The sequence below is a fragment of the Miniopterus schreibersii genome (genome assembly GCF_964146895.1).
Source record: "Miniopterus schreibersii genome assembly, chromosome: 12".
In the NCBI taxonomy this organism is placed as follows: domain Eukaryota; kingdom Metazoa; phylum Chordata; class Mammalia; order Chiroptera; family Miniopteridae; genus Miniopterus; species Miniopterus schreibersii.
This window is the reverse complement of record NC_138112.1, coordinates 32262690-32285106: the sequence shown is the minus strand read 5'-3', so window position 1 is coordinate 32285106 and position 22417 is coordinate 32262690. Positions and strand designations below refer to the sequence as shown.

General features: G+C 39.5%; 1 protein-coding gene across 4 annotated transcripts in view; it reads right to left on the bottom strand.

Moving 5' to 3' along the window:
• Nucleotides 1-9999, bottom strand: part of NARS2 (asparaginyl-tRNA synthetase 2, mitochondrial) — a 101737-nt gene extending 91738 nt beyond the window's left edge. Inside the window, exons 1-4 of one of the 4 annotated variants that reach the window (XM_081152717.1) lie at nucleotides 9530-9999; nucleotides 6539-6648; nucleotides 6040-6160; nucleotides 3603-3743 (exon numbers count right to left, since the gene is read on the bottom strand). In XM_081152717.1, coding sequence (XP_081008843.1) covers nucleotides 3603-3743; nucleotides 6040-6160; nucleotides 6539-6648; nucleotides 9530-9670 — 513 coding nt within the window. In that variant the 5' untranslated portion in view covers nucleotides 9671-9999. Of the gene's footprint in view, nucleotides 1-3602; nucleotides 3744-6039; nucleotides 6161-6538; nucleotides 6649-9529 lie in introns of those variants that run through there. The other 3 variants (XM_081152716.1, XM_081152718.1, XM_081152719.1) reach the window with 3 other exon arrangements.
• Nucleotides 10000-22417: the final 12418 nt, after the last annotated feature.

Below are 22417 nucleotides of genomic sequence, written 5' to 3'. Positions count from 1 at the left end.
CCCAGTTTTTCAGATTGCACCCACTACTTCTAAATATCTAAATATTTTAACAACTACACATTGCAAAACCAGGTATTTTATAAGGCACTGAGTATCTGAAAATTAAAAAATTGATGTATTAAGGCCCATACACACCACTCAGTGACTCAGGGACTATTATTTTTTTATCACACCCACCCAAAGTAAGTATCCTTATTTATCAGAATCTACAACAACAAAAAACATGGCAGCAGTTGTTAGTTACAGGCACACCACTGATGACAAAAAGTAAAAGCAAAAGGAAACAAAAAATTAAAAAATCCACAGAAAGCAGTCACAGGAACTCAAAGACATAGCAGTGTGGGGTAATTCAACACTGAGACAAAGAATACTCCACACCACGGGAGGCTTTGAAAGCACTGCAGTACAGAAGAGGGGGAAATCTGACACTCAAAGGAGAAACTTGCCTCATCGAGAAAGGGCAAATGCTTCCTTCTGGCTCAATTTAGGAAGCGAGGGAAGCATGCAGTCCACTGGAGGATGATTTCCTCTGAAATTTAGAAAAATTGGTGCCTCAAGATAATCCTGTTATTTGAGAAACTCAGTTCTTCTAAATTACTCATTCCTTGAGGATTCTAGATAGCCAAGTTTTAGTACACAGCACATGTGTCAATACTATGAGAAAATAAAGTTATGCACAAAACATTGATACTCAAACCAAAATAAGTAACTCTAGATGCTTAAAGTATCCTAATTAAAAGGTACTGCTTAAGTTTATTTTTTTCTTCCCTATATTTCTAGATTTAAAAATTTATGAAGATTTTACATTTTAAATCTTAACATCTTTTAGGGAGCCTAAAGTAACAACTCACAGAAATAGTACCAAATACTAGAAAATACATAACAATTATTTAATATGTTCTATAGCTCTCCTGTGATTTCTTTAAACAATTCAGTCCTAATGGTTACACATACAAGTGGGTAATATTATAGAAGCTGGTGTCAGGATTATATTTTCCAGGTCTTTACAATTAAAACGTGAATTTATAGCACTCAAAAAAGTACCTACTTTATAATATCACTGACAGTGCTAAAATTTATTGTCGAACACTTAAAATGTCTTTCTAAAATTTTATTTTGCTTATTTTTTTACTTCAGGTTTTTCTAGTTTCATCCCTTATTTTTAAATTGTTTACATATTTGCAAAAGCTTCAAGTGATAAAGAAATGCATAAAGTAGGCAAAGCCCACTGTCAATGGATTGCCAATACCACCACCTAGTGGCCAAAAATCTATAAAACTATTTCAGAATTAAAGCAGGTCCACTCCATTAGCTGTTAAAGCCATGGGGGGGAGGCGGGGCATTTTTAGATCTGAACCAATTTTCTGTTTGTGTGGTTGAAGCACTACTAAAAAGCCATACTGAAGTTGCATAAGAAAGTTTATGAGAGCACATGTAAACATCCCCCTTCAAACTAGGATGGGATGATATTGTATAATGTGATTTATTTTCCTTTGTTTATTCAAAAGCACAGTATATGCTTTAAAGCCATGATGTTCTTTAGCTGTTTTACCAGAAATCAACTCTGAAGTAGCTTTTCCAAGAGCAATAGCTCTCTGGACAGGCTACAACAGGTCAGGGCCTGCATGAATCTGGATACAGGGAAAGGTATGCTATTAAACAATCTCTGCAAATCAGCTGCATTTGGAGAAGTGGTACAGGAAGAGTTCCAAAGCCACATGGAATAACACTGAACTTTATCTTCTGGGTCACTCCTTGCCTTTGGGTCCCCCACCCCCATCCACGGGGGAGGGTCCCTTCATCTCATCAACGTACCAAGTACATTTCACTGTGGCTTTTCCAGGTGGGGGGAGTGGGAGAAAAGCAAAACTAAATAAGACAAAATCCTTTAGTCATTAGATCAATCTGCTTGATCAACACCAGTAACTCTTTAAAATCTGTACTTACTATATATATATATATAAAATATGTCTATGGCTTAGATGGAGAAGCAGGGACCAGATTTACCCTCCTACCTGAAGCAACCAAAAAACAACAACAGAACAAAAAAACCTACAAGCAAACCACATGAAAGAATGGTTTTCAAGACACTGCATATCGGACAACAAAGGACAGTGATCTGAGAGAGAGATGGAAACAAGCACAGTGAACCCCATGATCAGCCCAGTTTACTACCTCGAGGCTTTCCAGGCCATAGCAAGGAAAGGGGGGGTAATAAAATGGAGCCCAGCAGACTCCCTGGGTGGCAGAAACAGAGCAGAGAGACTGAGGAGAATAAAGCACCTAAAATTCAAAAGAGTACAAGAGAGGAGAGTGTGCAGAGAACTCCAGGGATGTGTAGAGAGTCACCTGGAATATTAGGCAGAGGAATGATCAAGCAAATGCTTGTGAGGAAACCATTCCAGGCCAGGGAAAGAACCACCCAAAAAGATTAGAGGAAACAGTGCCTGGTGCTCACATGTGGCTGGAAATGTGTCTGTAACCACAAGCCAGATAGGAAAAACTCGTAATTCACAGGGCACTAGGTACAGCTCTCAGGGAGGCTTTGCCTAAGTCGTGGGGAATGATTAGTCCTAGACTGAGCACTTCTCCAGACCTACTTAAAACCAAAACCCAAAGGATCAAACAGTTTTCAAATAGCTGCACACCAGAACAAAGCTTAAGAAGCTTACAATGCACAATGTCTGGCACCTAATCAAAGATTTGCAGGTATGCAAAGAGGCAGGAAAACATAATCCATAATGAGATTAATAAGTCAAAACTGACTCATAACTGACAGATGTTAAAATTACAATAAAAGGACATAAAAGCAGTATTTTTACTGCACTGTGTATGTTCAAAACCATATTGTATATGTTCAAAAGTTAAGTAGAGAAGTGGAAGATCTATTTTTAAAAAGGGTCTAAATCAAACATGTAGGTATGAAGCCTACAATGTGTGAGATGGAAAACACACTGGATAGAAATAACAACAAAGTAGGCACTGTAGAAGGAAAGATAAATAAGCTTGAAGACATAGCAATAGAAATTATCCAAAAGAAACGCACAAAGAAAAAGAATTCTTTGAAAAGAAAAGAAGCCCTGGCCAGTGTGGTTCAGTTCATTGGCGCATCACCCACTGCAACGGAAGGTCGTGAGTTTGATTCCCAGTCCGGGCACATATCCAGGTTGTGGGTTCAATCCCTGATATCAGGGCAACTTTGAAAGACAACCGATTGATGTTTCACATGGATATTTCTCTCTCTCTCTCAATTTAAAAAAAAAGAACATCAGTGAGATCTGGAGATATCATCAGGTGGCCTAATATTTGGGCAGTTGAAGTCCCCAAAGGAGGGAAGAAACATAAAAAATGTTTGAAAAAAGAATGGCTGAAAAAGTTGAGTAAAATGAAAAAGAAAAGATCCAAGAAACTCAACAAACTCCAAACACGAGAAACATAGAGAAAACTGTGCCAAGGTACATCATAATCAAAATGCTCAGAACAAGTGATAAAGAGAAAATTTAAATCTACCAAAAAAAAAAGTACCATGCGAGTAACAACTAATAGAACTACAAATATTTAGTTTCTTTACAAGAAGAACACCGAGAAGCAAAACACCTTACCTTAAAGAAAGAATGAATAGCAGCTGTGGCTTCACTGCGAACCCTCAGTATAGAACCCAGGACATTAGTTCTACACCGAAGGTGAGGAAATTTTCTCAGAAACTCCAGAGGAGGCCTCTCTTTATATTTAAAAGGGAAATCCTGCCAATATGGAAAAAACAAATTAGGAGCTACAAAGATAGTTTCCAGGGCATTTTTAAAATAGTAGGGCTTTAGAACAAAACAAAGATGCTTTCCTTCTTTATTTCTTAATATAACTGAATATAGTACACATTAACTCCAACAAGTTAGTAAAATGGTGGTGGGGTGGAATCAGAGATGTGGGTTTGAATTCTGCTCTACTATGTATTAGCTGTGGAATCCCGGACAAATACATTTAATATCACGGACACTAACCTGTTATTTACCAAATTTCTGTTAGCTATCAACCACTACTTACAAATAGAGAGATTAGGATAAAACTATGCAAAACAATCCACTGTTTGGCACACAGGAGTTCAGAATATTGTTGATATTAAAGATTGTTTTCTACAGCTGTATACACAGAGCTGGTATTTAATTTTAAAATCACCCAAAAGTCCACAATCATTCATAATCAACTGACACAGTTTAATCACTGTTTGCCAAAATGCACTGCTGCTATCTAAGCATGTGAGAGAGGGTCAACAGCTTTCTGTCTTCTGGCAGAGTAGTGTATATTCACAGAAATTTTAAATAAAATTATGACTCTACCTAGTTTTTCTACCCTCACTCATAAGATTAAGAAGACAGAAACAAACTTTCAGACCAAAACCACAGTTTCAATAAAAAGATAACAAAAAAGCTAAGTAAAAGAACTACACTGGGAACCTTTAGGCTTGTCTATTCCTTTTAGGCCTTGTGCAGATATTAATTTACATTGTAGAGAAATAAGCACCACACTTACTAAAGTGAAAATATGACCACATTAACAGGAATCTGGGGACTGTGAGGGGTTCAGAATTCCCTAATGTCTGAATACTTAAAAATGACACTAAAATGAAAGGAAAGAGAAGGTGAAGGTATCAATACCCACAGAAGCCAAGGGAGAACAATTTAAGAAGAGTAAAACACATGGCAAACTTTTAATAGCGATAAATTCCTCTAAAAAAGGAAAAACAATAATGGTTACTGTCTCCATTCCTGAGTTCCAAATTATTTTCAGTTTATTTTTCAGAAATCTTAGAACCTGATTTTTGATTTTACATGTCAATTAGAATTTCTTAGAAAATTATTCTGAATGACATTTTAAAGAATTTGTCCATTTTCTTTCTTACTTCCTATATTTAATTTCTTCCAGTTATCCCAAAGAACTAAAAATGAATTAAAATGATGCAATTTCCCTATATTTCCTCATTTTTTGTTCACTAAACATTTGAAGACAAGTATCGCAAAACCATAGGGAGTCAAATGGCTAGTGCACCAGTTTCAGCTCTTTTACCTTTGGGTAAGTCATTTCACCTGGCTGGGCCTCATTTTCTCCAATTTAAGAAATTAGATTAATAATCTATTATTTTATTCCTGCTAACTTCTTATTCAGGCTACAAATAAAAAGCTACTAACAGAAGAGTCTTGCAAAAACAGGATAAACATGTCTTAATATACAATTTCTTTGTTCAGGCAAGCATTACAACACTCGAGCACTGTCCAATAGAACTTTCTATGGTAAATGGAAATGTTCTGTATCTGTGTTATCCAGCAATGGTAGCCACTAGTTGCATGTAACCACTGAGCACTTGAAATGTGACTAATGACCCCGAGGAACGGAATTTTTGATTTGATTTTAATTGATTTAATAGTAAATATCCACGAGTGGCTAATGGTTACTGTACTGGACATAACAATTCTAGATCATGCAAGTCGCTTCTAGACAGAGCTTTCCAAAGAATGTGGCCTGCCTGGCCAGCGCGGCTCAGCAGTTGAGCATCAACCTATGACCCAGGAGATCTTGGTTTGATTCTGGTTCAAGACACATGCCCAGGTTGCAGGCTTGATCCCCAGTAGGGCGTGTGCAGAAGGCAGCTAATCAATGACTCTCTCATCACTGATGTTTCTCTCTCTCTCTCTCCCTTCCTCTCTCTGAAATCAATAAAAATATATTAAAAAAAAAAAAGACTGTGGTCTGCCCTGGTATGTCTCTGTAGTTGGGCATGCTTGTAAAAGAGGCAAGTTCCAACCGTGACAGGCACCACAGAGATGCACAAACTAACACTTAGCTCTCGCTCATCACACTCAGCCATTTACATATATACTTTTTGCTATTGTCTATTCCTTAGGCTCTTACTGACTGCTTCAGTTACCTGGGAAGTCACAATCAAAACATGTTCCAAGTGCCATCTTCCCAATAATCCCATCTAAAACAGATTGCTAATGTTTTTAATTAACCCTAAAAAGCCTCCATAAGTGTCAGAAAACATACCTTGGGATCACAATTTCCAACAACTTCAATTTTTTCTGCCTTCAGTTCCACATTTTGCCTTTTGGATGGACTTTTAACCAGCTGCCCTTGAACTTCCACAGAACTGCCAAAATCCAGTTCTCTACAGTAACAAAAACACAGCATAAACAAGATATCATTATACCCCAAATATATATATATATATTAATGTTCTGCTATCAAAACATTAAAATACTTAATGACGGTTTTTATCCTTAATTAGGTTAAAAGCTGCAGGTAGTTAAGAGAGGCTGAAGCAAAGGACAGGTGGGGGATATTGTCACATGAAGATATTACAGGAGGAAAGGCCTGAACTTGAAGGATCTTGATTCTAAATATTTGGACTTGAGCCTCAGAGCTATGAAAAGCAGACTGGTTTAGAAAGATCATGCAGGGTACAATGTGAACACTGGATTAGGGGAATGGGGAGCAGAAGAGATGAAAAAAAAATCAAAGGACTCATTTTTAAAAAAACACTCACCTACTGTCAAAATTTGAATCTGCTACAACCTGAAGGCTTTCCAAAGATGACCCATCATTTACATGCAGGAACAAGACTTCCTTCTGGGATCGGACTGAACGAACCCATCCCTAATGAAGAGGAATATTTCTAAATATGAGTTTTAAAAACGTAAGCATTTTACATTTTCATTACAGACACACACAGAAGACTAAATGAAAATGGGGGGGAAAGTGTCCTCATAATGCTACCTTAACAAGTCAAATGCTTTTAGTTCACTCCTATGTGTATATAATTTTACATGGTTCCTATCACAGTGAGATATAGCTTTGGCATTCCACCTTTCTGAATAGATGCCTGACATTCCATTAGGTGGATGAGCCTAATTCACATAACCAATCCCCCCAATATTGGCTATTTCACATATTTTCTCCTGTCCCTACCTCCCCTTAATTGGGTTACAAATAACAGGGCACCTATTTGGGTCTTTTTTTATATCAAATTCCAAGAAGGGAGAATGCATAGTTACAGACCAGAAACACCTTTTTTAAAAATAAATAAATAAATAAATAAATAAATAAATAAATAAATAAATCTTTATTGATTTCAGAGAGAGGAAAGGAGAGGGAGAGAGAGAGAGAGAGAAACATCAATGATGAGTCATTGATCAAGCCCACAACTGGGGCATGTGCCCTGACCAGGAATCGAACCCCGAACGCCTGGATCTTAGGTTGACACTCAACCGCTGAGCAGCGCCCGGCCAGGCTAGACTAGAAACATCTTTATGGGATTTTTTTTTCCTGTTACAAAATACCATACATAAAGAGTTCTCAAGATACTTCTCATTATGAACACATTAAGTAGTACACAAACTTCCAAGGACACTCTGAATTTAAATGACAAGTAAGTTTGAGTACAAATGAGATGTCTTCAGGTAGACCAATTAACATTGAAAACAGCCCTCTCCCGGATCACATCTAGCTTAAATTTAACTTGCAGAGAAGTTAAGGGAGAATATTTCTCCAGCAGACACTGAACAATTGTGAAACAACTGATGGTGTTTGATTGACAATCAAAGATGTCTGGGAAAAGCAAGATGATCTTACTGTACAGTCATGCACCACCTAATGACAGAGTATATTCTGAGAACAGCGTTGTTAGGCAACTTTGTCACTGTGTGAACATCATAGAGTACACTTAAATAAATCCAGATGGGACAGCTACTACACACCTATACACGTCACTGCACTAAACAAGGGGATTAAATCAAGCACAGGAGAAAATGATGCAATCAAGAGATGAGGTAAAGGCAAGATGTATGATGAGGTTGCTGCAGGTGTAAGACGGCATACTGTTCTACAGCAAACCTTTTATAAAGAGAAAGAGTAGACTCTAAAACAACAATGAAAGTATAGTAAACACACAAACCAGTAACATATTTATCATTCTTAGAAGTATTATGTACATAATTGTATGCTTGATACAACCGGCAGCACAGTAGGTTTGTTTACACCAGCATCACCACAAACATGTTGTGCCATGACGTCAGGTTATCAGGTTACCAAGTCTTGAGGTGACAGGAATTTTTCAACTCCATTATAATCTTATGGGACCACGCCTTTTATGCAGCCTGTCCCTGACAGAAACATTGTTATGTGGCGCATGACTACTGATCCTTACTTTGTGTTCCCACCATATCCTCTAGACAAGGAGTCTTCCTTGACCCCCCTCACACAGTTGACTTCCCTCTGTTTTCTCCAAGTTCTTTATTTATACCACTAATACCTATCCTATTGCTGTAATTACTTGTTTTAGCCATTAGACCAGGGCTGTCCAACAAAAATATGTGACCCAAATAAGAAATTTTTTACATTTTTTAGTGGCCCCATGAAAAGTAAAAAGAAACAGGTGAAATTAATTTTAATATTTTATTTAACCCATTATGCCCACGATATTAACATATAATCAATATAAAAATATTTTGCATCCTTTTTTGTTCTTCAAAATTGATTACTTTACTTACAGAACCTCTCAAACTCAGACTACTCACATTTGAAGTGCTCAGTGCCACAAGTGTCAGATAGCTACTATATTAGACTACACAGCACCAAAATGAAAGCCTCTAACCTAGGCGCTAGGTTGTTCTTTTCATCTTCGAGACCCTTTAAAAGGTACCATTAATGTATGCCAAACTGACAGGTGAATTCAAGAAAATATTTTGATTTGGATGTTGGAAAAAATATGAAACCCAAAGAAATGCAAAACGGTGGATTAGTCATATTGCTAAAAATCAAGGATATGTGAGGAAAACAAAAGCAACTGTGTTAGTGTGTTTCAGCAACCTAACAAGCGGTCAAACCATCTTGCTCGGCCTACTCCTGTAAGAGGGAATCTATGCGGTGCTGTTGCAAATATTATCAGCAAGAGAAATAAGAGCTAATGTTTCTTGACTGTGGATCACTGTTCTATGTCTTACACCTATTATCTCACTCCAGAGCTTTCGAACTGCTACACTCCACTCTTTTTCCTAATTGATCACACATGTTCTACGCAGAGCCTCATTTTAGGCACTGAGGTGGCTACGTGTCCAATGGCAGGTATGGCTTTTGAACAATGATTTATGGCCAGACACGTGCGAATACCAAGACAGGTAAGACGTGTTTTCTGCTCTCAAGGAGCTAGCTCAAGACAACCAGCATATAACTGGGGATGCTTATTACACGGGCTAAAGGAAAAGGGGCTCCTTCGCTGATCCTGCTGGATGACTAACACGTTTACAGGTAACGCCCCGCTGCCGTGAAAGCCAAGTTCTGGTGCTTTTAACAGGCATCGCCAAGTTTTGCGCAAGGTAACGGTAGCCAACGAAAGGAGAAAAGCGCGAACGCACACGACTGCCTACGCTAACTTTCCCCGCCGGTCGCTCAGGCCCCACAGCACAAGGCAAGTCTAGCTGTGGGTGTGCCACGGAAGTCACTAACAAGAAAAAGACCCACCCCCTTCCCATACACCCACCTGGACCTTAACGCGCTCCCCACTCGTGTTCTGGGCCCTGAGAGCGTCCCGCACGCTCAGTTTAGCTGCAGGCTTGGGTCTCGGGCAGGGAGCTGAGGAACAGGAGCGCAGGGCGCGGAGCAGGCCCCGGGCCCCGAACATCGCGCGGGCGGCCCCAGGCCCTCCCTCCTCGGCCCCGGCCCCGAGCCCCGCGGGTTCCGACCCTGCCTGCGGCGACCGTCCCCTCGCAGCCGCTCCCCAGTTCCGGGCCACAGTCCTGCCCTCTAAGTGCTCCAAAGTACCCCCGCGGCTCCCTTCCCCTTCAGGGGCTCCAGCTCTGTCCCCAGAGAACCTGTCCTCCGTTTCCCTCTCCCCGAGGGGGCGGGACGGAGACAACACAATCAGCGGCGAAAGCCGACAGGAAACCGCGGCGCCGCACACGCCCCAAGGTCTCGCGTGGTTTCTAAACCTGCGCCTTGAGCCCCAGCCGAACACCGCCCTACGTCACCGCGCCGACGGAGCGTCACCACGCTGCGAGGAGACCGGGAGACCGCGTGCGTACTCCTGACTCCAGTTCAAAGAGGAGGAGGAGGAGCAGCGGAAGGGGCGGACCAGGAGCTAAGAAGGGGCGGGGCCAGGAGCTAAGAAGGGGCGGAGCTAAGCGCTAGTAGAGTAGGAAGGGACCTTGAACATCCTGGGAGCCAGAGAAGGCGCGCGGGGGGGGGGCGGCGGGAGACCTGCTGGGGCGTCCAGCCCTGCCTGCCAGAACCTTCAAGTTCCTCTCTTCCCCCCCCCCCCATCGCAGTTATCTGCATTTGTTTGACCTGGAAACACTGACCCTTTTATAAGTTAGGCTACCTTTATTTTATTATTTTATTTTATTTTTTAAATATATCTTTATTGATTTCAGAGAGAGGAAGGGATAGGGAGAGAGAGAGCTAGAAACATCAATGATGAGAGAGTCATTGATCTGCTGCAGCCCGCAACCCGGGCATGTGCCCTGACCGGGAACCGAACCCCGATCTCCTGGATCCTAGGTCCACGCTCAACCGCTGAGCCACGCCCGGCTGGGCAGGCTACCTTTAAAACGTATCCAAAAGTAATTTTTTTTTTCCTGTAACTCAATGATAATCATGAAAAGGTTTCCAGTTAAAAGAAGTAAAGGCTAGTTACTTAAATTTGCCACTATTCTTAGGCCCATTTTACAGATAAGGGAACTTAGGCACAGAAAAGTTCAACGACTTGCTCAAAGGTATACATCCTGTAAGTGTGAGATATAATCCCCCCCCCCCCCCCAAATCCTGGCTTCATGCACTAAACTATTACACTACACAGTGTCTCAGGGTGGGAAATAAAATCATGGTCCCTTCCATCAAGGAGCTCATGGTTAGAGATGGAGACTGGCAAGAAAACAGCACTGCAATGTAAACCAGTAAGTGCACTTAAGTGGACACAGGTGGAGGGTCGTCTAGAGGAGGAAATAATTAAGCTGAGTTTTTGAGGAGGGTCAGAATTTAGCTAGTTTGGGATGTAAGAAAGAGTATTTCATGCCATAAGGAGAGCAGGGAAGGTTGCCAGAAGGGTAAACAGCCTGGAAGAATTGTAAAATTGTTCTCAAAATAGACTAGACAATATTTCCCATGAAAATACCATAGTTCTTGGGCACTTTTTGAACCTTAAGAAACATGGAAACTTCTAACCAAATGCCTTCAGAATTATGTAGCTATTGGCCTTAAAAATATATATATATATGCCTTCAATGTACTGGTTACAAAACTCTTGGGAATGAGACAATCTGGGGTGCACAGCAATGACGTGTTTCCTGGTTCAAATCTCTTTTTGAATATACCTACCTTGTCCAAGGGACCAAAAGTAGAGACCAGTTGGCTCACTTCCTACCCAGGGCATTTGTCTACATCAAATCGTATCATCTTATTGTTTTCAACGTTGGAATTACACTTCCTCTTTTATATTCATCACCTTCCAGACAATAGCCAGAGTGATCTTTCCAAAATTATTACCATGTCAATGATGCTGATGGCTCATGCTATAGACAGCTAAGTGCCAGGAATTCTTCATGTTAACTTATTTAATCTTTACAGTAGCCCTCTGAGCATCACCACTCCCCGTTTCCAAAGGAGAAACTGAAGCTCAGAGGGGCTTTAAGCTTGTACTATTATACTGGGGTCCATTTTTCTGATCCACCTGTTACTCCAGTGATTAAACACCCCTCCAGTTGCCCCCTCTACAGCCCAAAGAGGACTTGCCTTCCTTAGCATGCCTGCCGGGCTCTCTACGACCCAGGGAGTTCCCTTAGGTGTCCTTGGTGTGAGGTACAGAAGTGAAACATCCTTATTGTTACCTTTTGGTGCTGCAGGTCTGTGGAATGAACGCTTTCGGCATTACTCGTTGGCTTTGGGGAAGGTTCTAATCAGGCTCGGCGTGACAGGTTTCAGCTTAACTTGCAAAGCTCGGGGCTTCTAAAAGGCAGTCATTGCTCTGATACCCCATGTGACCATGGAGTACAACTCAGTGCGCAGGGGTTTTTTCATTAGGCTTGAATTTACTCATGAAATGGTCAACACCCAAAACTTGATTTCAAGGTCATGACCTCAGAGTGAAGAGAGCATAGTACTGGTTGCAGAGATTATGGAGACGTTAGGCATAGAAAAGGAATGGATCTTGGGTTTCTCTGAAGGAGCTGACAGTGGTGAATACAATTTAACTTGAAAAATGGAAAGTCATGTGCTCAGAGCAGAAAAAGAAGTCACATTTTGTAGTTTGGATCTTTCAGAAAAGAAGCTCATTATCTAGAAAGAGGACCTGACAAGTCAATGGTCAATTATAGGAATAAGCACAGAAGAGCAGTAGTCACCAAGTCTTGGGGAGCGAGGCAGTTTCCCTAGAGGAAGTGGTATCTAAGCTGAGACCAGGGGATCAGGACCTGTGTGTGCCATAGACTGCTCTGTGCCCGGAACTGTGTGTGTGGTGAAGGGAGTTGCAAGCATTTATACTGCGATCTGGGTGGGCTTACCCGGATCTCATATGCAAACATTCCGTGAGCTGTGCATTTTACTTATGTATACCTCAATAAAATATAAATTAAGTATTAAAATGGAGGAATCAGGTCTATTTCGAGAATTAAAGCGCCCTCTTTCCCTGGCTAGTGCAAACGACACTTTTTATTTGTAGAACCTGTGAACTCTTCCCTGCATATAGAAGAGTTTAGAGGATTATGCAATAAAACTGGGCAGCTACCACCTAGGTTTGTCAAATCAAATCTTAATATTTTGTCACTTCTCCTTCAGACCCTCCCCTTTTATTTCAAGGAAAAATAAAAACCAGATACAATGAATCTCCCTTGTACTCTCTGCATTTTTCTTTTTTCCTCCTGGATAGAGGTAACCACTGTCTAGAATTCAGTTTATCATTTTCTTCTATATTATAATTTTATATACACACTTATATACATATACACACGTGTGTACATATATGTATATATATAAAATATGTACCTATAAACAGTCTCTTGTATTGTTTTGCATATTTTTAAACTTTAAATAAATGGTATCTTACTCTCTATATTATTCTACAATTCAAACTTATTTTTTGAGATCTATCTGTGGAGCTCCAGTTCTTTTTAATATTCCAATATATGAATGTACCACAATTTATTCATTCTCATTCTGATAGTTATTTGGACTGTTTTCAATGTTTATCTATTACAGGCAGAGGTGGATTTACCATGAAGCTAATGAAAGTTAAGCTCAGAGCCCCTTATTTGCATGTATGTCTCCCCCACACCTCTCTCCCTCATAGTGCTGGGAGTGGTAGAGGGAGGGGAGAAGCAATCGAGAAGCATTTCTAAAGGAACTCAGAATAAAGGGACATGGATTTCCAAGGCTCTAGAAGTTTCTTGTAACTACTTCCCTCGATCTAAATAAATATTTACTTTAATATTTGTAATTTTGTATCACTTTCCTTAAAGAGAACTTCCCCGATTATGTAAAATTGCAAGCCCCGCAGAACTGGATCTGCCTTTTATTACAAGAATGCTGCAATAAATATACTGGACACATGTGAAATAGTGTGTCTGGATCACCAGCCAAGGGTACATGCATCTCTGGCTTTACTAGGTCCCACCAAATTTCTCTCCAGATTGATGCCTCTAATTTATACATCCTCTAGCAGGCTTATAAGAATTCTCCGAGCTCCGTACCTTTAGTGACAACTGATAGTCAGGCTTCCTAATTTTTATGTGTCGGATAGGAAAGAGTATCTCAGCGTTTTCAGAGATTCTGTGTTTTTGGTTCTTTTTTTCACCTCTCAAAATTCCATTTCACCCATAACCCCTGTCATCTTCAGCAGCGTGGTGGAAGGGAGCACTGGTTCAAATCTCATTTGTGTGACTCACTAGCTGTGGAATCATCCAGAAGTAACTTAAACTCTAGATTTCCAACACAGGGCTGTCAACAGTATTAACTGAAATGTTTTGTGAATTTTGTGATAGAGAAACGCCCGTTTTACCTTCCTGAATCCTCTCCATCCCTTATGGGTTTTATTTTAGAGTTAGGGAGCCCCCTAAATTTTATCAGCCAACTTGATTGAAATCCCGAAGTAGAAGGCTCAAGATTAGTTTCATCTATTTTGTGTACATTTCTTTTAGGTACAGTCCTTCGGTGGGTATAGGAATCACCCCAGCAGAGCTTGTTAAAAGGCAGATTCCTGGGCCTCCCGCTGATGGTTCTGACTCCCTTTGAGAAACTGCTTGCTCCTCGTTGGATCTCACCCTGTCCCTGGTTTCTTCCTTTCACTTTCAGGAGGCCCTTACTTTGAGACTTGAACTTCTTCTCTTGTACTATATTACTATTGTTATTAAACTTCTAATGTATTTTCAAAGAAACTGTAACAAAACCACCTACAGTTCAAGCTGCCTTCCTGGTGTAGAGTGGGGGAGCATCAGTGTGGGCGGGTGGAGCGTGGCCTCAGGAGTGTGGCAGGAGCCCTTTCCTCAGCTGGCTCTGCTGGGGCTCCAGTGCCCTGCGCTGAGCATGCTGTTCACACACTGCGCATGCAGAACTTGGACATCTGCGGCATAAATTCCTAGAAATAACACCAAAAATTTGTTTTAAAAATACCTTTAATATTGTTTTGTGTGTCCAGTCACCCTCCTCATTGCCATTTTGAGATATTGAGCTTGTCCACTGTGGTTTTATTTTCTATATGAATGGCAAAGACCTTCTGGAAATTTTAGAAAATAGATTTCTATAATGCTCTGTGACCACATTGCAGATTAAAGAAAACATGCTTACTCCCAGGAGTGACTAAGGTCTTTATCACCCTTTAAAATTTAAATTTAGCAGAGATTGGACACTGACTGCCACCAGAGGGATTACTAGAAATTTTGATATTGTACAATTACTCCCGGAGTTTGATACTTGTTAATTGGCTGGCTCATTGGTAAATGTTTGCATTTCCTAAAATGGCATTGAAAGTAAATTGTAATATCCTCTGCAAATAAGTTAATGAGTGAGGCACACCAATTTTTATGCCTTATTATTTGGGGTAATTTGGCATAAGTAATTGCCTAGGCTTTCACTGCTGAGGGTAAAAGGAGTTTTAAAAATGTGTTTTAAATGATGAAAATAACATTAAAATGCCTAAAATGAATACCTGTGTAACCACCATCCAGGTCAAAAGAAAGCACATTGCCAATACTCTTCTAGCCCCAGCCCCTTCCTCTTCTGACCTTGTTGGCAACCTTTCCCTTGTATTTCTTTATTGTTTTTACCGCCTCAGTACATAGTCGAGACATTGTAATTTAGTTTCACTTTTTTTTTTTTTAACTTTATGTCAATAGAACCATAGAGTATGTGTTATTTTGCATATGCTTTCTTTTGCTCAATATTATTCTTATGAGAATCAACTATGTCATTGCCCATAGCTATAGTTTGTTCATTTTCATGGCCATATATCCCATTTTATGACTATAATCCAATTTATCCACTCTGTTGGAGTTTTGGGTTGTTTCCAGTTGGGGGTTATTTTTTTTAAATACATTTTTATTGATTTCCTGGAGAAGGAAGAGGGGGAGAGAGATAGAAACATCAGTGATGAGAGAGTCATTGATCGGCTGCCTCCTGCACGCCCCCTGCTGGGGATGGAGCCCGCAACTCGGGCATGTGCCCTGACCGGGAATCGAACCGCAATCTTCTGGATCCTAGGTCGATGCTCAACCGCTGAGCCACACCAGCCAGGCCCGTTGAGGTCATTTTGAGTATCACTGCTATGAATATTTTTGTACATAGCTTATTGTATATGTTTATGCATTTACACTGCGAATAATACCTAGGAGTAAAATTGCTGTATCAGAGGATGTTCAACTGCAGCTTTCGTAAATAGGGCCGAACGTTTTCCAGAGCATCACCAGCCATGTACGGAAGTTCCTGTTACTTCACATCCTTGTCAATGCTTGGTCTCATCAGACTTTCAAATTTAGCCATATTGGTGGAGGTGTCATCATACCTCACTGCAGTTTTAATTCTCACTTCCCTGATTTTTATTCCTGAGCAACTGTCAATGTTTGTTTTCATTGGGTTTTCTTCTTTGGTGAGTTGACTAAGTCTTCGGTCCATTTTCCTACTGTCTTTTTTTCTAATTGATTTTCTTATTAACCTATGTAAGTTTTTATGTATGTATCTTAGATATGAGCTCTTCTTAGTTATAAGCATTGCAAATATCTTCACCCTCTCTGTTGGTTGCTGAATGAGAGCAAACCTTGACATTATTTGGTCCTTAGCTTTAGAAATAGTATTTAGTTCTTGAAGAAAATTAAGACACTCAAAATTACCCTTTTGATTTTTTTTGGTGATGTAAGACTAGTATTTTTTTTTTGGTCATTTCTCTCCTGTCTCTCTTCTTTACAAATGGATTTTTTTCCCATTTAAATGTTTATTTTCTTACTTTTTTTTTTTTTTTAATTGCATGGTTAACAGCTTTCTGTATAGTTTCTATGTGCTGATCTTCAGGGAGCAACCCTGCAGCTTGGAACTTCACTGTACATTGTCTGAGGCTGATTCTGGCTGTTTGCAAACATTTTTTGTATATAATTAACCTCTGAAATTTCACATCAGAAAACAAGATAACTCAGAAAAGACATATCACATATAACAGGCAAGAAAATCTGAGCTGATCTTCCTGCATTCATTTTTTCTTTTGGATCACATAGTACTTCAAAGATTGAGTTAGCTTTTCAAAATTTCCTTAATGCACACACTGCTTCATAACGAGCACTCCATCCTGTCTGGGAAAGTCTTTTTATAGCCTAACCTACATTTACACTTAAATTTTGCAACATTTTCCATTGATGAAGTGAGAATGAAATGAATGGACAATTATTTTTTCTCAAGTTAGCCAGAGTTTCTCTCTGTTGCTTATAACCAAATAATCGTAATAGTACAGTTTCTTTCTGTTGTTTCTAATCAAAGAACCTTTATGATATAGTAAGTTACATCCTTTCATTCTAATCAACTCTTCTAGGAAGTTATTAAAATCTCTGTTTTACAGATGAGTATTATGAGGTTCAGAGATGTTAAGAAACTTGCTCATGATATCACAGTAAGTTCTAGAGCCAGGATCTAAATCCAAATATTTGTTTACTCCCAAGCCTCTGCTTATTCCATTGCAGATCTGGCAGATATTGGTAACAACAGTCCCTGAATTCAAGAATCTTACAGGCTAGTGTGGGAAAGAGATAGATAACAAATAATTACAATAGGTGGCAGTAAATCCCACCACAGAAGTATGTACAAGGTGTAGATAGAGCGTAGTCAATGAACTCATTTCAAGTGTGACAAGAAATATGGTCAAGGCTTCAGTAGCAATAGAAAATAAAATCAGTTTTCTTCCTTGATGCCAACTGGGTGTTTATAGATTGTCTATCTACTGTCCAAAGCATGATTAATATCAATGCTGATCAGCTCACCTCCAACATACGCTCATGAAGTTCCCTGTTTAGTCAGCTAACATTGTTAACTTTGACATCTGCTCATGTAATATTGCCTTCTGAATGTTAGGGACTTGAGTAGTTCCTACACCATTTCAATTCTCACCTGGCCATTTTGATTAATGTTGACATTATCCAGTTCTGACATTTAGCTGTAACATATTGCAAAGATCCTAATCTGTAAGCTTGCTTTAAAATTGCCATGTTTAGAGAGTTTTAAAATATTGACATTATAAGAGGAGTTCTGAAGGCAAAAGGGTCTGATCCCTTCAAGAAATCTGGAGCCCTTTCCCTTCTCTTTTCGTAGAAAGTCAAATGAAAAGTAAGCATCAGGCAGGAAGAAAACCAGAGCTTCGAAATCAGAGCAAATAGCATCTCCCATTTTGTGGCACCAGTTCTCTGGTGACAAAGAGAAAAATGTACAAAGGTCAGGAGCTCAGATGGCAATCAGGGAACTGAGGCCTGGAACAAGTATGAGTATTTTCAGCGTTACAGGAAGGTGTTAGCAAATCAATGGACCCTTGTGCTCCCTCAGGAAGCTGAGCATTTACTGGGGACCCCCCAAGGGACCTGGGCAGTCTGTGAAAGTGAGGAAGAACTAGATAAGCATGCATTGATAAGATTTAATTCATATTTAGTAGCTGTGTTTTCTTTTAATATTTACTCTCATGTAAAGTTGTGCATAAGTAATTTCGTAAGTTGGTACTCAAGTAATGTTCAATTGGAAAGCTGCAAGTGGATAACAAGACTATTTTACACAGGAAGATGTATGTTATTGGTGGCTCGTGAGATGCATTCTCACTTATCTCAGCCTAAGCTATACCAAATAGGGATATCTGGTGACCTGCCACCAGCAACCTAAAGCCCTGGTATAGGGTTGGCTGATTTATTAAATGTTTACTGAACAGTTGTGGACCAGATGTTGTCTTAGGTACCAGGGACACAAAGACATCTTTGCCTCTAATTTCAGGTGTTTATTGACAAGGGATCCCACAATTATGACCACTGGCTACCCATTTTGTCCCTCCCTACTCTCTCGGTTCATCCATGGGAGTTTCAAAGTCTGAGACCACAGAATACCAGCATGAGAATCAACCACTGAGATAATTTCCTCCATCCCCCTGATTTTGGCAGGACCACTCCAAATTCAACACAAAATGATGGAGCACATCCTCCTTTATAAAGACCTCCTAAAGTAACAATGAATTCACTGTGTAGTGATCTGGCACAGTGTCTGACAACTTACTGTGTGAAATTCCTTCCACAGAATAATGATGCTGGTGTGATGATAACAGCAACCACCATTTATTGTGCATGTGATATGTGCCAGTCCCTGTGCAAGACAGTTCACACGTTTTACATCATTTTAAACTCACTCAGGAACAAGACAAAGATGCCCACCATCACCAATTCTATTCAACATAGTACTGGAAGTCCTAGTCATAGCAATCAGGCAAGACAAAGAAATAAAAAGTATCTAAATAAGAAAGAAAACTCATCATTTTCAGATGACATGATACTGTATATAGAAAATCCTAAAGACTCCACCAAAAAAACTATTAGAACTAATAAAAATTTCAGTGAAGTTTGCAGGATACAGAATCAGTATACAGAAATCTGTTGCATTTACATACACCAATAATGAATGATCAGGAGAAGAAATTAAGAAAACAAGCCCATTTACAATTGTGTAAACAAGTATAAAATACCCAGGAATAAATTTAAGCAAGAAGGTGAAAGAACTGTACTCTGAAAACTATAAGATATTGAAAAAAAAGAAATTGAACAAGGTACAAAAAATAGGATATACCATGCCCATGAAGTGGAAGGATTACTATTGTTAAAATGTACTTACTACCTAAAGTTATAGACAGATTCAATGTGATCCTTACATAAATACCAATGGCATTCTTCTCAGAATTAGAACAACTAATCTTAACATTTATATGGAACTGTCATTCAGCCCCAGGTGTTTGACTCTAGAATTCATGTTTCCACCTCCCTACAGAGCATATTTTTCCTCCTTGTCTGTGGCTGATGTACTCAACTCATCTCCCTAATGTCCTTTCTGATTCAAGTATTAAGAGTGTGTCAACAGGAGCTCTGAAGAGGATGGCAGGTGCTGGGCAGTGTGGGTGGGCGTGGCCTAGGGAGGCTATAAGGGAAGACTCCAATTTCAGATCCTAAAGACTCAAATGTGATACACACACACTGTCCCCATCACCCCCCCCCCCCCCATTACACATGCAGAGCTGTAAGCAGGTTTCTGCAACATGGAGATAACTGAGGCCTTTCCTAGAGTTTTTCTGAATTGTTTGAAGGTGTGCCTGTCCCCAAGAGTTACTTCAACAAAAGCAAACACTCACTGAGTGCCCCCTCTGGGTCAGCTCCACAGCTGGCCATGAGACATGGGCCTTGATTAATTCACTCAGGCAAAGTGGTTGGGAGCATGGATGCTAGAGTCACATTAATTTCAAATCCTGCCACAGCTACTTACTAGCTGTGTGATCTTGGACACGTTACTTAACCTCTCTGTACTCCAAATTCTTTAACTGTGAAAAAAATGGCTTTGAGTCAGAGCAAGACAATGATGGCATACATTTTCAAAAAATTTTAAACAGTGTGAGTTATAATTGACAGACTGTACATATTTAAAGTGCATGATTTTACAAGTTTTGACATATCTACATACCCATGTAACCTTCACCACAGTCAAGAGAGTGAACACGTCCATCATCCATAAAAGTTTCCTTGTGACCCTTTATAATCAGCTCCTCTTTTGTATTCTTTACCGTCACCACCCCCATCATCCTGTTCACAACCCAATAGCCACGGATTTGAACAGCTAAGGTTTCCTGATGATTGATTACCCTGTAACGCTCCCCTTTATCTCTGATAATCTTCCTCACTTTGAAGTCTGTTTTGTCTGAATGTAACATAGCTACTCCAGCTTTCCATTGACAACTATCAGTGTGGTAAGCCTTTTTTCTGTACCTTTATTTTCAATGTGTCTTTATATTTAAAGTGAGTTTCTTGAAGACAATATATACTTGGGGCTCTTTTTAAAAAACAACAACAACATCCTGATCTGTCTTTGATGCATTTGGAACATTCAAATTTAAAGTAATTGTTGATATAGTTGGTTTAATATCCATTTTATTTGTAACAATTTTATATTTGTTTCCCTGCTCTTCATATTCCACTCTTATAGCAGTCAATCATTTAAAACACATAATTTTTCTTCCTCTGTTTACTGAAAAGGCCTAAAAACATGAAAACCCTGTAGCACCCCTCTCTTCCAGACTGTGATATCTAAATACAATTTCTAAACAAAAAAACAACAGGCATCCTTTGAGAAATGATTGGTTCCAAGATATGAAATGTACAGAATGAGCTTGGGATATCTTATTGTTATGAAGAAAGGAAGCTGTATAAAACGTTGGGGTCATGTCAAAAGGACCTAGGAGCCAACTCGTCTAAAATGTGACAATTCGCACATCCAAATGCAACTGATTGAGAGAAACACATCACATCATAAAAATTCATTAGTTCATTATCATACTTGAAAAAAACCTTATTTTTAAAACTCATATGTTTAACGACTAATTGTTACATATAACGATTGATTTGCAAATTGATAAACAAAGGGAAGAATCATGGGTGCATCCTGCCTTCCCATATAAACTGTATTTCAAAGCTAAATAGTTGAAAAAGAAACATTCTTCTTCATTGTCCTCTTCTTCCCCCACCTGCTTTTCCCCCTCCCTCTTCCTTCTACCCTTCTGAAAAGTACTATAATTATTTTATTTTTCAAAAAAAATCCCAGGTGTACCAAACTGGATTGATTATAATTCTTGGTTTATAATATACTAATATCATTGGTGCTTCCCAGGCCCTCTCTTATTTATTAGTTTATTCATTTAACAATGAACTTCCATTTACTAAAATGCTTCACTGATACAACGGTTTAAAGTTCTGGACAGCAAAAATATTACCCGGAGAGTTTAAGAAACGTCCAAACAATTGCTAATTATTAGAGAATTTTCTTACGAAACTGAGTGACTTTGAAAACTGCATACTTCAGTCCCTCATCAACAACAATGTTGGGAACCTGGATTTACAAGAGTTCTCAGTTCTTCACTCCCATCTGGTGTGTGTTCCTACCTTTTCCTGGGCAGAATTGCCTCAGTGTTGGTCATGACTCATCAGCGCTGGCCCCGAAGATTCACAAACAGTCCCCCGGATGCCAGCAGGCTTGGCAGGCAGACATTTATATGGTTTGGGATTTACAGAGGCTTTTGAATATGTAGGTTTGTGTTTTTCTGCAAATTTGGGAAGTGTTCAGCTTTTATTTCCTCAAGCATGCTTTCTGCACTGCGCTGTCTCCTCTCTTTCTCTGACTCCAGTGACACAAATATTAGACCTTTCCTGTGGCCTCAGAGATCCTTTCAATCTTTTTTCTCCACACTGTTCCAAATGGATACTTTTCATCAATCTATCTTCAAGGTCACTGATTCTTTTTCTGTCACCTCCATTCTGCCATATTGAGCTTATCCAGTGAGTTTTAAAAACTTCTTGTTGATGTATTTTTTTAGTTGTAAAATTTCCATTTGGTTCTTCTTTTTATCACTTATTTTTGAGACTTTTATCTTTCTATTTGGGTCATGCATGTTCACCCTAATTTCAACAACTGTGTCATCTCAGTGCTGGTCATGTTGATATTTTCCTGGTACTTCATATGCCAAGTATCCTGGATATTTTGAATATTATGTTACGAGTTTCTGGATCTTACTCCAATTCTATGGAGAGGTAAAAAAAAAAAATTCAAAAAGTGAGCATTTGACGAGGTTGGGTCCAGGCCACCAGTTCTGCCAACCTCCTGTGGACTGTGGTTTCAATGTTCA